Source organism: Barbus barbus (assembly GCF_936440315.1).
Source record: "Barbus barbus genome assembly, chromosome: 33".
NCBI lineage: Eukaryota > Metazoa > Chordata > Actinopteri > Cypriniformes > Cyprinidae > Barbus > Barbus barbus.
Genome location: NC_136761.1, coordinates 3,913,923 through 3,927,007, shown reverse-complemented (window position 1 = coordinate 3,927,007; position 13,085 = coordinate 3,913,923). Strand labels below are relative to the sequence as shown.

The window sequence follows — 13,085 nt, the reverse complement described above, 5'->3', positions numbered from 1 at the left end:
CTCATTCACACTGAGCACTATTAGCTCTCAATTAAGCCTGAAATATGCATGGACTTTCCATTAGGGTTAAAAATGTACGGATGACTGTGCCTCATGATGATTGATGCATTATCCAGCTGGTATGAGTCAGCGAGACGAGCTCTATCACACAACGGACAGCATGCTTTCTACTTCATTCATCAGCAGCAACCTTTCAAGGTAGGGCAATAAAAGCTCGTAATAACCTCAAATAACTGACACCCAAACTTGTTCATCATTCATTAGGTGTAAAATATTTACCTCTGAGATTTTAGGTTAATATTCCAATTATTTAACAACACATTTCTGTGATGTTGTTAATGGTCACGTGACATGCAGGTACACAAATAATTGATTTATTAGTTGTGATAGTGGCTGAGTATCAAAGATATTAGCAACTTTTCCTCTCTACCTGACTACATTTTAAGTATGTCGTATGTACTCTTTACTCCACTACATTTCGGATGGCACCTAACTTTTTCTACAGCATTTTATTGGCGGTACTAGATCTTGTTAATTTTTCCCTTACCCTTCACACCCAAACTTGTCAACTTGTCTCTTTACATGAATGTGAGTGCATTAGCAGCTAGTTGCTAAATGCCAGGTGTTTTATAAAAGGACACGACTGCAGCGATGAGGCTGAAACAGCACGTCCAGTGCAAATAGGATTTGGCCAGTTAATTTGACTTGATATGAATATTGGTGTTGAGGAGTTGTGGACTAGTGCTTCTACAAGTCAATATTTATGTGAGTAAAATACTTAAATACTGTTAAAATCAGATACTCTGACTTTTACTCATGTTGTATTGGAATTGGTAACTTGTCAGTAACTTTACAGTTATTTAATTAAATCAATAAGGTATTATTATGGTGCTGTGCCATTTATTTTAATTTTAGCCTCAATATAATTCTTTATTAGTTTTCTATAAACTCACAAATCCCCGTCTGCCACCTTCCACCAGCTAATGATATTTAGACCAGCTGGAAACCATCTACCATCTTCCAAAACACAGTTATCAGCCTAAAATGGATTTTCCAGGAGGGAGACACAAATATCGGGAAAGATTTTCTGATTAAATTGGACTGTTTTTGATGCTTTTTGAAAGATAAATATTGAATGAACTAAATTGGATACATTTTTCAAGTGAACTCGTTGCAAGGCATTCTAGGACATATGCAATGCTGCCTTTTTGGCTAAAAGATGGCATCTTCAAGGACAGCATAATCATTCAGTCTACTGTTTGGCATTCATGAGGGTGAAACACAGAGAAACCTGAGGCTTTACGTGAGAATCTGTGTCTGTGTGTACCTCTCTACTCGGACAGGTGTGAAGAAGCGGATGCGTATGAAGTCTCCCGCCACAGGTGTGAACGCCCAGAAGAAATCCTCTCCCAGATAGGCCTTCTCCAGCGTGAAATGCTGGTACGTCTTCAGACTGGTGGTGACCTCAGCTAGCGGGTTAGCGTGACCTTTATGCAACGTCTGCTTTCCGAAGTCTTTATCCTGACCAAAAAAAACAGAAGTACTATATAAACAGTGTTTGGGTATTTCTTCAAATATAGGCACTTTAGGTCCTTTCAAACTAAATATTTCAACCATTTTTTGTTATATAAAGTTACATTAAAATGTTCTGATGTATTTTTCATGCCTTCATCCTTTTATTTTACTACCTTTCAAATGCCTTTAATTGTTAGATTTAATTGTTCCAGATTTTCAGGCTACGTCCAGTAAATCTAAATATGGTGTTTTCATTTCAGTTTCCAACAGTTGCTCGTCCACACTGCAACATTTGAATGAGGTCAAATCACCTTATTACACAAATGTGAAACATTATAAAAGCTCAGAGTGAGATGATAATAAAAGACCAGACTTAAAGTTCTCTCGCCATTCCTCTAGCATGATCATTTCTTTAGCTAATTAACCCACCAACTATATCACTGGTGCTTCCATATTCCACAACAAAATCATAACTTCATGTATGGTCTGAACAGCATTTACTTTCTTTTTTTGCCACAGGACATCAATTGCTAATAAATGTATTTGTCATCTTTGCTGGAATGTAATATGAAGACTGAAGAACTTCATTAGTTAACTAAAAGTCAACAATATTTCTACAGCATTTATTAATCTTAGTTAATGGTAATTTCTACATTTACTAATGCATTTTTAAAATCTGTTAATCAGAATCAGAATGAGCTTTATTGGCCAGGTATGTTTACACATACGAGGAATTTGTTGTAGTGACAGAAGCTCCACAGTGCAACAGAAAGACAGCAACAGGACAGGACACAGATAATAAAAGAATAATATACAAATATCCAAATAGGCAATGTGTAAATGAGTTATATTAGTTAATGAAACTACGGTATTTAACTGTAAATTTAAGTTAAAACTGTAAAACCTAAAATGTTGTTACCGTATTTTTTACGGTAGAATTCCGGCAACCACAGCTGCCGCTTTTTTACCGTAAATTTTACGGAATTTTTTTTACAGTGTAGCTTCACTACAGTATTACTAAAATATTTAAACTTACATAAAAATATTTAGTTTTTTAACAATCCGCTTAAAGAATTGCCAAAATTATATCAGGAAAATTATGCTTCTATAACAATTGCAAACTTTACTGGAGTCCATAGGAACCCAGGCCTCCATTTTTGTGGAGAGTGTGCAATGACTTCAAACCACAAACTACAGTGCCAAAACATGCCAAAGGTGGATATAAAAAACATAAATAAAAGAAGCCTAGGAAATGAATGACTAGAGAGGAAGAATAAGAGCAGTGATTGAGGCAGGCATTATGATAAACGTAGGGGGAAGAATGCAGTGAGCAGGGCCCTCAGGAAATGGACCGTCAGATGTATTCAGCAGGCGAGAATGAAAATCAATACGACACAGAACGGGTGGGTCATACGAGCGCTCATCGCCATGGCAATTCCTAGCGCTCTTCATTTGGAGGGAATAAAGACAGAGCAGGGACACATGCTGATTTATTAGGATATGAGCTCTTATCAGCTGCTTTCTGGGTACTGCTATTTGCAATTTGAACAATCTGAAGAGAAATTAACACAGTCCTGAGGCGGACCACTCTGCCAGAGGGTTACAAATGTATAAATTTATTACACACACATATAAAAAAAAAGAAAATCTTATGCATAAATAAATATATTTGGTTAAAAAAAAAAGACCACCTTGAGTTTCTGGATCTTTCCAGCGAGGGAGGAGTGTGTTCCAACATGCTGGAAGAGAGACGGTTTAAAGCGGATGCGTAGGTTTGCTTTCTGCCTGTCACAATGTTTCTGTGGGACACAAAGAACTTTTAGATATATTATATAACAAACACTGCACATACACTACTACAAACAGAAGTCTCCGATCAGAAACTAATTATCCAATGATCATTCTGGCCACTTACACAGTGCATTTAAAAAAGAAATATTAGAAACCGGAGATGCATCAATGTCTGATCATTTTTATTAAACCACCTTTCAGGCACCACAGCAAAGAAGATCTCTGAATCATCGTCTGTCGCGGCACAAACCTGTTTCTGGCATTTTCTAGCACCTCAGTTCACACAGAAATGAACATTCTGTCATCATTTCAAACCCATAAGAGTTTCATTCATCTTCAATACACAAATTAAGATATTTTAATTAAACCTGAGCCTTTTCTGTCCCTCCATTGCAAGTCTGCTATACCATGCTTCAAAAAGTTCATAAAGACATAAAATCTTAAGCATCAAGCAAGCACACTTAAACTTGTGCTCACAGCATTTGATGTAGTTATTTGTGATGATCAATGATGATTATCCGTCTCTCTTCAGAACACTTGGTTCATTTTACAGTGTCTTTTTGTACTTTTTGAAACGATAATGTTTTGGATTAATGGATGTTCAATTGAGAAGCAAAAATATCTCAGGTTTCATTAAAATATCTTTATTTGTGTTTCAAAGATGAACAAAAGTCCTATGGGTTTGGAGTGACATGATGGTGAATAAATTATGAATTATCTATATAATAATTGTTCCATTCTGTTTGGTTCGCACTCTTTGGATTTAATGTGATTGGGTTTTCCTTTTTGGAAGATAGTCGACAGTTTTAGTGTCCAGTCAAACACACTTGCCTCGTCCCTCAAGGTCATGATACTACAAGGTAGTCATTAGAAAGATCATTTATTGCTGATATTCCTGTATGTTTACTACTGAAACATCACAGTAAAATGGTCAAACATTCCTAACAAACCTAATAAATATGAGATAAAATGACAAAAAGAAGAGACATTACTGGTAACACTTTATTTTAGGGTCTCTTAACTAATTGCTTATTAGCATGCATATTACTAGAATATTAGCCATTTATTAGTACAAATTAAGCACATATTAATGCCTTATTCTACATGACCTTATTCTACATCCCTAGTCCTACCCAATCCCTAAATTTAACAACTACTTTACTAATTACCGTACTACCTTAAGCAGCAAATTAGGAATTTATTGAGGGAAAAGACGTAGTTAATAGTGAATGTGTGTTCCCTATTCTAAAGTGTTACCACATTACTTGTTCTTGTAGAGTTCACTCCTGAAAGGATGATGATGAAGAGTTTATTTGGAAAAACCGATAACTCTGTTTTTAACCATTTTCAAAAACTGCAAAACCCAGTTTTCAAACTGCATTTGGGTTATTTTGATTAAGTAAAAATAACATTCAGCTAAAACAATAAAAACATTAGTTATAATTTAGGGCATGATTGTGTATAGCTATTATTGTTGCAATAAAAATAATATGCATATTTGCTAATATCTCAAGGAGAAATGCCAATAACAACACATAGCTATGGCTTGACTAATCATTTTTTAAAATCTTTACACATATGTTAAGGACAGACACAAAGATAATGATTCATATACTGAATGAGTGAAACAAGTGAGACAAATAATGATAATAATGATGATAATAATAATAATAGTAATAATAGAAAAGCAAAACTGTATCATTCTTACCGCATCTTTTTCTGGATTGCACACCTTCACCCACATGATGTGGTCCAACAGCCAGTCAATGGGCTTGTCTTTGTAGAACATTAGCATAAACTCCACAATCAGCGGCAAGTCTAATGACTTGAACATTTTACCTGAAACGAGCAAAGCAGAGTCATGACTATCAACCAAATGAGACTAATAACATCAGCTGAAACACATTCACCCCTGAGGGAGGGAGGGAGGGAAAAATCAAAACTCGTACAGATTTACACTTTCAACAAGCATTTAAACAAGGAACTCAGGGGAGGAACGATGAAGGGCAAAAAACATTGAATAAAATCAAAAGGAAATAGGGCTCTGAGAGTAATTACATGTTCATGTTAACGATTCAAGGCTCTTTTACAAAGGTGGTGCAGCAAGTAACTTTAGATGTTCTGCGTAAATTACAACATTTTTCTTAAAACATGAGATTAATTCAATTCATACAATGAAATTGGATCAGATTCAGGGGGAAGGATGTTATTTTTCTCCATTGCAGCATTTTTATTGGCTTCTAATTAAGTTTTTCAAAGCTGTTTAGGTCACAGTGGAACTGACGTGGCCATTTCTGCTGGCTAAGGGCGAACACTCAGTCAGTAAACCAGCTCATTTTTGGTAATCTATAATAGAAGAGACATCTGTTTTTTTATGCATTATGAATTACTGTCCAACATCAAGCACCCGGACAGCATCTCGCACAGAAACATCCTGCCTCTCCGGATGTCAAAACACATCAGCTCTGATCTGACGGCCTCCATTTCCATCCATTTCATCCCACAGATCAGTGTTCATGGACATGAAAACATGGTTCTGTTCCAAACGGCATACAGCCATATACTACACTGAGTCTGTAGTGTGCCAAAGAGAACAGAAAGTGAAGTGTGTAAATTTAGTTTTAAATGTTAAAATACTTTCTATTCGAATTGCAGTTTGCAGAGACAACCAAGTAAGCCATTCGTAGCCTGATGTCCCTGAAAAGTTTCTGAGGTGTTACCAAAACTTTTCATGCAAGAACATTATTAAACAGTAGAGAGCTGCCGTGTATAGAAGAATAGGACAACATTAAATAAAGAAACATTAAATAATTTAATAGCAAGTTTATATTCTATTAATTTATAGAAATCCAAGGCATTCTTTTTCATTAATTTCATTGACATCCGATTTCAGGAAATATTCTTATGCAAAAATTATTTTCCAAGCATAATAATAATATTATTAATTGCTAAATCATGTGTTTCATCTATCATGTATATATCAAACATTACATTTTCCCTTATTAAAAAAAAAAAAACTGAAATTTAGAAAATAACCGGCAAAATCCTCAGAAAGCCAAATTTACGATTATAAAATAAAAAATGTAAGAGCAATTGTTAAAATCTAGATGGTACCAAAACATTGCATGCTCGTTTAAGCCTGACAAGCCAAACATGGCAACACACTCAGGGACTATTTGTTTTCTAGCCTATGGAAGATGGGCAGAGTGTTCAGGGAAACCTTCATGAAAACCATTATTTTTGCAGTTCTGTTCAGAATTGACACACTTTAGCTTTAATGAAAAGCTGTTTATTTAGAAGATTCTAAATTGAAGCCACTGAATAAAGTATGAAAAAATATGACCATGTAGCATAAAAAAGTTGGAATCATTTATAGTTGCAGACTGTTTAATATATTATATTATTTTTAAAACAGTAGCTAGTACACAATATGCTATACATTATGTATGAAAAAATTTGATGATCATCCATTCTGAACACACCGGTTCAACTCTGAGATACAATGCTTATTAAAGTTTAGGGGTTTCAGGGAAGGTAAAGAGGTTTGGTAGGGTTTAGTGAGAAGTTTAGTATCATCAGCAGGATCACTCATCAGTGCATGACCCACCCACAGGCTAACATTGACCATCAGCGCTGGAGTATTGATCTGAGTACACACACACACACACACACACACAAACACATATCCACACACACAATTAATGAACACTGAAAGCACAAGTCAAACAGAATGCTATCCAGACACAATGGTTTAAGATCAATAATTAATTATAATAAATATTTCAAGAAATAAATGTATACACTTCAATAAACTCTTTATAGATCTTTTATGGTATAGAGAGATTACACAGCCCTACAAGCGTCTTTGCTTTTAGACATTATAAAATCTTCAGCTTTCCATTTCTGAAAAACTTTGGCAGCTATTCAAGGTTGTGTGTGTGAAATAAATGTTCTCTGTATCGAGAGCATGTGCCAGTTCACCTTCACGTCGTCCCTGAGAAGTGTGGCGGCAGCTAACACAAACACACACACACACACACACACACGCACGCACACACAAACACAAATACACACGCACACACAAACACAAACACACACACACACACACACACAAACACAAATACACACGCACACACAAACACACACACACAAAGGCTAAACCTACAGGGAAACAGCCTTATCTGAAAGTCAAATCAGTATTCACCTCCACATTTATTCAGAGGCAGATTAAACATCCCTCAGTATTTGTCTTTCTTTCTTTCTGAGTACATTATTACAGGTGTATGTATCTTTAACTTACTTAATCAACAGTTTCTTTACCTCAGATATTACTGTAATTCTGTGTGTAATTCTTCTCTGACTGTCATTTGTAGTCAACATGAAATCAAAACTGATCATATTTACTTAATGCATGTTATTGATCTTTACAATTATTCAAAATAAAGGTAACACTTTAGAATAGGGAACACTATTCACTATTAACTTGTTGCTTATTAGCAGGCATATTACCAGCATATTGTCTGTTTATTAGTACTTATAAAGCCCATATTAATGCCTTACTCTGCATGACCATATTTTAGATCCCTTAATCCAACCCCATACCTTAACATCACTACTACAACAACTACCTTAATTAAATAATAATAAACTAAAATAAATGATAACTACATCGATGAAGTTACAAACCTGCATGCTTATTATGAATGGAAAATGGGATGTGAACAGCATTTCAGTTTGACTACAGCAGTGAAATGTCTGAAGGGGTTCAGGTTTAGCTGGTCTATGGTCTGGTTTGCCCCTGCTGGTAGGCTAAATGAACTGAATCTTATGTGGACAAAAAGCATTTCCATTGATGTTCATTCAAAAGTAGCCATGTTATTTTACTAAATAAAATTTACATTTGGCCTACCAATGGCTTAAAGCTGACTTTCTCATATGCAAGTTCACTGTGCAAAGTATTTTAATGTCCAAACAACTACACTCCTCTCAGTTGACATTGTGTTTAAAACTCTGGACTAAGACAAGAAAGACATAGTAAAAGATTTGAAAGACACAGGAGTCTTTACTACATATTTCTGTATCAGGAATATCTCTCTCCATCTGAAAAATGCAATGCAAGACATGCCTGAAGGTAATCTGAAATGCATGCAAACAAGCTATAATTTTGATGTGTGTGTGTGTGTGTAGTGTTTTCTTTAAAGGGGTCATATGATGCGACTTCAAGTTTTCCTTTCTCTTTGGAGTGTTAAAAGCTGTTTGTGCATAAATAAGATCCCTGAAGTTGCAAAGACTAAAGTCTCAAAACCAAAGAGATATTCTTTATAAAAGCCAACCCCTCTAAAACGGCTGATTCAAACATGCCCCCGCACGTCTACGTCACAATGTGGGAAGATTGACAAAACACCGCCCAAATGTTTACGCAAAGAAAGAGGGTGTGGTTTTTATTCTGGCTGTAGTATTGTTGCTGCCGTCGGCGCCATGTCCTGGAGACGCTGTGTTTCGCTGTGAAAGCGAAAGGACTTTGTTTGGGCTTCCAAAAGAGGACACAACTAGAAATCAGTAGTTATACGATCAGTATATATACAGTAGTTATAATAAGTTTTATTTACAGCACTGTTCCAGAACAGTTCAAACCAAATATTAGAGTGTGCGCAGCGCATTTTACGGAGGACTATTTCCTGAACCTAGGAGTAACGTTAGCCTGCCAGCTATGCACAAAGACTATAAAGTGGGGCAATTCCAACTTTTCAAGGACAGTCTGGTGCTTCTGACTCACAGCCTGTAAGTATGTTCTCTTATTTAAAGAATTTGCCACTGATGATTCAAACGTGAGTTTAGAGCAGTGTAGAGTAGTGCTTGTTGTTTGTTGTTTCTCCGATCACAAATGCAGACATGGAGATAGTATAAGTCATTATAATCAGTAATTATGTCCCCAATGTATGCAACAAATGCCTCATTTATAATGGGTTTTATTGTTTTTGTGTTGTCAGCCGGGACATGGCATCACAATACGGTAAGGGGCGTAACATTTCCGTCACATGCTTGAGGTATTGGGCCAATCACAACGCACTGGATAGCTGGCCAATCAGAGCACGCCTCGCTTCTCAGAACGATGAGATTGTAAAAATCGCATAGAGGAGCAACAATAATGTACAGTATGTGGAAAATAATGTTTTTTTTTTTACCTTAAACCGCATAAACACATTGCATTATACCAAATACACAAAATAATGCTCTTTTTAGCAACGTCATATGACCCCTTTAAGAAATCTCTTATGCGACCCAAAGCTGCATTTATTTAATCTATTATTTATATAACATATGTTTTTAATTTATGTTATGGTAAAGCTGAATTTTCAGCATCCATAATTTGAATACGCTGATTTACCAATTCTTATTATTAATCAAAAGTTTTTGCTGCTTAATATTTCTATAGAAACCATGATAATTTTTTTCCTCAAATTTTTGAATGGTATTATACTATGGTTTCCACAAAAATATTAACAAAAACTGCTTTCAATATTGATAATAATAAGAACCATCATTAATAACGGAGTATGAAAATCAACATATTAGAATGATGGATGCTGAAAATTCAGCTTTGCCATCACATTAATAAATGACATTGTATAATATATTCAAATGAAATATTTCACAATGTTACTGTTTTACTGTATTTTGAGCAAATAAATGGAGCCTTGGCAAGCATTAGATATTTCTTTCAAAAGCATTAAAAATATCATAATTATATATATATAGTATATACATATATAAAAGTTTCTGCCAGGAACATGAATGTAACGCCAATGTAAAGAGCGTCTTTGTGTTTACACTGGTGTGTGTGTGCATGTGCGAACAGCTCGGTCGAGGCTGCCTTCCTGCTACCACTCCAATTAGCAGCTCATGCGGACAGGCGGAGCGAGGCGTGATCCTGTCCGCTGCAGAAGAGAGCCACAACGCTGACTGACAACAGGAAAAGAGAGATTCATCCAGACGGATTTGTTACGCCTGCAATCCCCGAGCTGAAACAGGCCGACTCCACAGTGGAAAGATTTTTGCATTCACAACAGGACACTGGAAAGATCTTCACACTGTGATAGCAGGGAAAATCATTAACATATGAATTTTGAGAGACGATGATGATGTATGGGTTTATGTATTTAGGGTGGTTTTGCTAAGGCAAACATTACTACTGCTGTTGCTCATACTCATAATGCTCAGGGACTTTATAAAAACACTAAGGATATATATTAAAGTTTGGTGCATTACTCCTTCTGTAGGCCTAGTGTTTTTATTCAATTTATGATGGTGCTGCAAGTTAAAGCGTTATATATTTTATTTTATACTACGGGGCCGTTGAATGCTTGAATCTGATTGGCTGACGAACGTTCTGAGGTGTGCAATTATTTTCAGGGAAACGCACGGCGAACGTAGTTCCAGGCAGCTCTCTTGACCGCATTACAGTTCCATATCACTTCGCATAGTTAACTGTAATAACGGAAATTAGCATACAGTAGTGCTAACGTTACCTATACAGCACACAGGACTAACAAAAACAACAACATGACAGACATTTCTCACTAGCGAGGTAATAACAGCGCTGCATCTTAAAGCAGACTTACAGTTTAGAGACGGTGCTTCAGAGCACTGTTGAGGGACACACAGAGGTAGCCTAATTCATACAAGCTCTCTCTCTCTCTCTCTCTCTCTCTCTCTCTCTCTCTGTTTCTCTTTCTGTGTCTCTGTCTCTCTCGCTCTCTTTCTAATAACTTCATTATTAACTGCATTAGTCTGCTATCAACGGCTCAAGCCTCCATTGCCAGCTTTAAAATGACGTTTTGGAACTAGCAAAAGAGTCGTTGGATGAGATGCGGAAGAAATAATCCTACTCACAATAGCGATTTAAGTAGAAAAACCGGACGAATCCCTTGAAATATATCATCTGATCGATGTCTTGAGGTGTGGCAACCGTAGTATAAGCGGAATAATTGACTCCGGACCGTTGAATTATTAGAAAAATAATGCACACCCGAGGTGTAACGGCCGGTGTGGCATAACCACCTCGGGTGTGCATTATTTTTCTAATAATTCAACGGCCCGTCGTCAATTATTCCTTACATAATTGTACAATGATATCATATTTTGTACATGTAACTTGGCTTTAACAAATTTACCATTAATACAGATGCTGCATCCATTGCGCCCGAACTAGGAGTGTGTGATATTGACGAAAAAAAAGTGAAAATGATAGTTAAACAGTGTTTTGCTAAGAGTGTTTTTTGCTGGTATCTCGGTTGGTTAGGCCTGTCATGGAATATTAAATATGACACTAAAACCACCAGTAGGTGGCGGCAAGTCCCTGTCTGAATGTCTTTCAACTCATTCTATGAATGGATCACCGAATAACTGATAACTGACTGTTCAAAAACAGATTGATTTAGGAACGAAACACAGCAGTGCTGCTCTGAGGTGCAAAAATGCTCTGTTCTGGCTTTGTCTGGAACTATTTCGTTGGCTAATCAGAAAAAAAAAACATGGTGTCTAAATTGTAACACATTCAGCTTGTTGAACTATTGTATAAAATTAACATTACATTTAAAAAGGCTTGTGTGATATTACGTAAAGGGTTAGTTCACCCACAAACTCACCCTCATGTCACTCCAAACCTGTAAGACCTTCGTTGGTTCACAATTCTTCTCCTTCGCGTCACCCTAGGGTGAATTGTTGAATAAATTCGTTAATTTTGTTTTCTTTGCGCACAAAAGTATTCTCGTAGCTTCATAAAATTACGGTTGAACCCGATGTTACATGGACTGTTTTAATGATGTCCTTGCTACGTTTCTGTGCCTTGATGGTGTTAGTACCCTTGCCGTCTATGCAGGGTCAGAAAGCTCTCAGATTTCATCAAAAATAACTTAATTTGTGTTCCAAAGACGAACGAAGGTCTTACAGGTTTGGAGCGATATGAGGGTGAGAAATTAAATGACAGAATTTACATTTTTGGGTGAACTATCCCTTTAAATATATCAAATCTTATAAATGTAAAAAATAAAAACCCATACAGGGATATTTTCCTTTCATAACTTGAATTATAGATGCATTCTTTTAGGGTTCATCACGCAGTGAATGCTTTTGAACTGCTTTTGTCATTTTGCACACTATTAAGAAGATAATCAGCCTATCACGCACCCCTACATGTTCTCACTGACATGCCCTCAAATCAGAAACTCTGGGTTTAAAGAAAGTTTTCCACCTGTGATAATGACTTTGTGGTGGTGTTCATTGTAAATGAATTTTTCTGACATGACTTGACAAGCACAAGAATCTTAGCAATGAAATAGCAATACAAAAGCATAACACCTTAGCAAATGCTCAAGAAATCCCCTACAGTAGGAACTACTACGGTTTCCAATATTACCCATAAACTCCTAACGTGGTGGTGAGCTTAGTATGGGGGCAACAGCTCTTCACAATTACTTCAGAATCTGCAAAAATGTAGTTGTGTGTGTGATTGTGTGTGTGGGTGGCTGAAATGACAGTGCACTGAAAATGTGTGTGTGTGTGTGTGTGTGTGAGTGTGATATGGGCAGAGAGCAGCAGCAATCACAGCTTCAGTGCTGCTTTGGGACCTATTAGAGTAAAAGAGCAGAGAAAGACTCCAGAGAAATATGTGTGTGTATGGGTCTGTGTGTGAGACAGAAATGAGCTGACTTGAGAAAGGTGTTAATACCCAGAACTGACTGGGTCATACGCTCTGGTGTTCAGTGCAAGAGTGTGAA

The 13,085-nt window shown here is 36.4% G+C and overlaps 1 protein-coding gene across 1 annotated transcript in view; it reads right to left on the bottom strand.

The window, feature by feature from the left end:
• LOC306853640 (alpha-1,3-mannosyl-glycoprotein 4-beta-N-acetylglucosaminyltransferase B) overlaps window positions 1–13,085 on the bottom strand; it is a 128,632-nt gene that overhangs the window by 15,669 nt on the left and 99,878 nt on the right. Inside the window, exons 9-11 of the mRNA XM_079391195.1 lie at window positions 5,015–5,145; window positions 3,207–3,314; window positions 1,328–1,521 (exon numbers count right to left, since the gene is read on the bottom strand). Of these exons, the coding sequence (XP_079247321.1) occupies window positions 1,328–1,521; window positions 3,207–3,314; window positions 5,015–5,145 (433 nt within the window). The remainder of the gene's footprint in view (window positions 1–1,327; window positions 1,522–3,206; window positions 3,315–5,014; window positions 5,146–13,085) is intronic.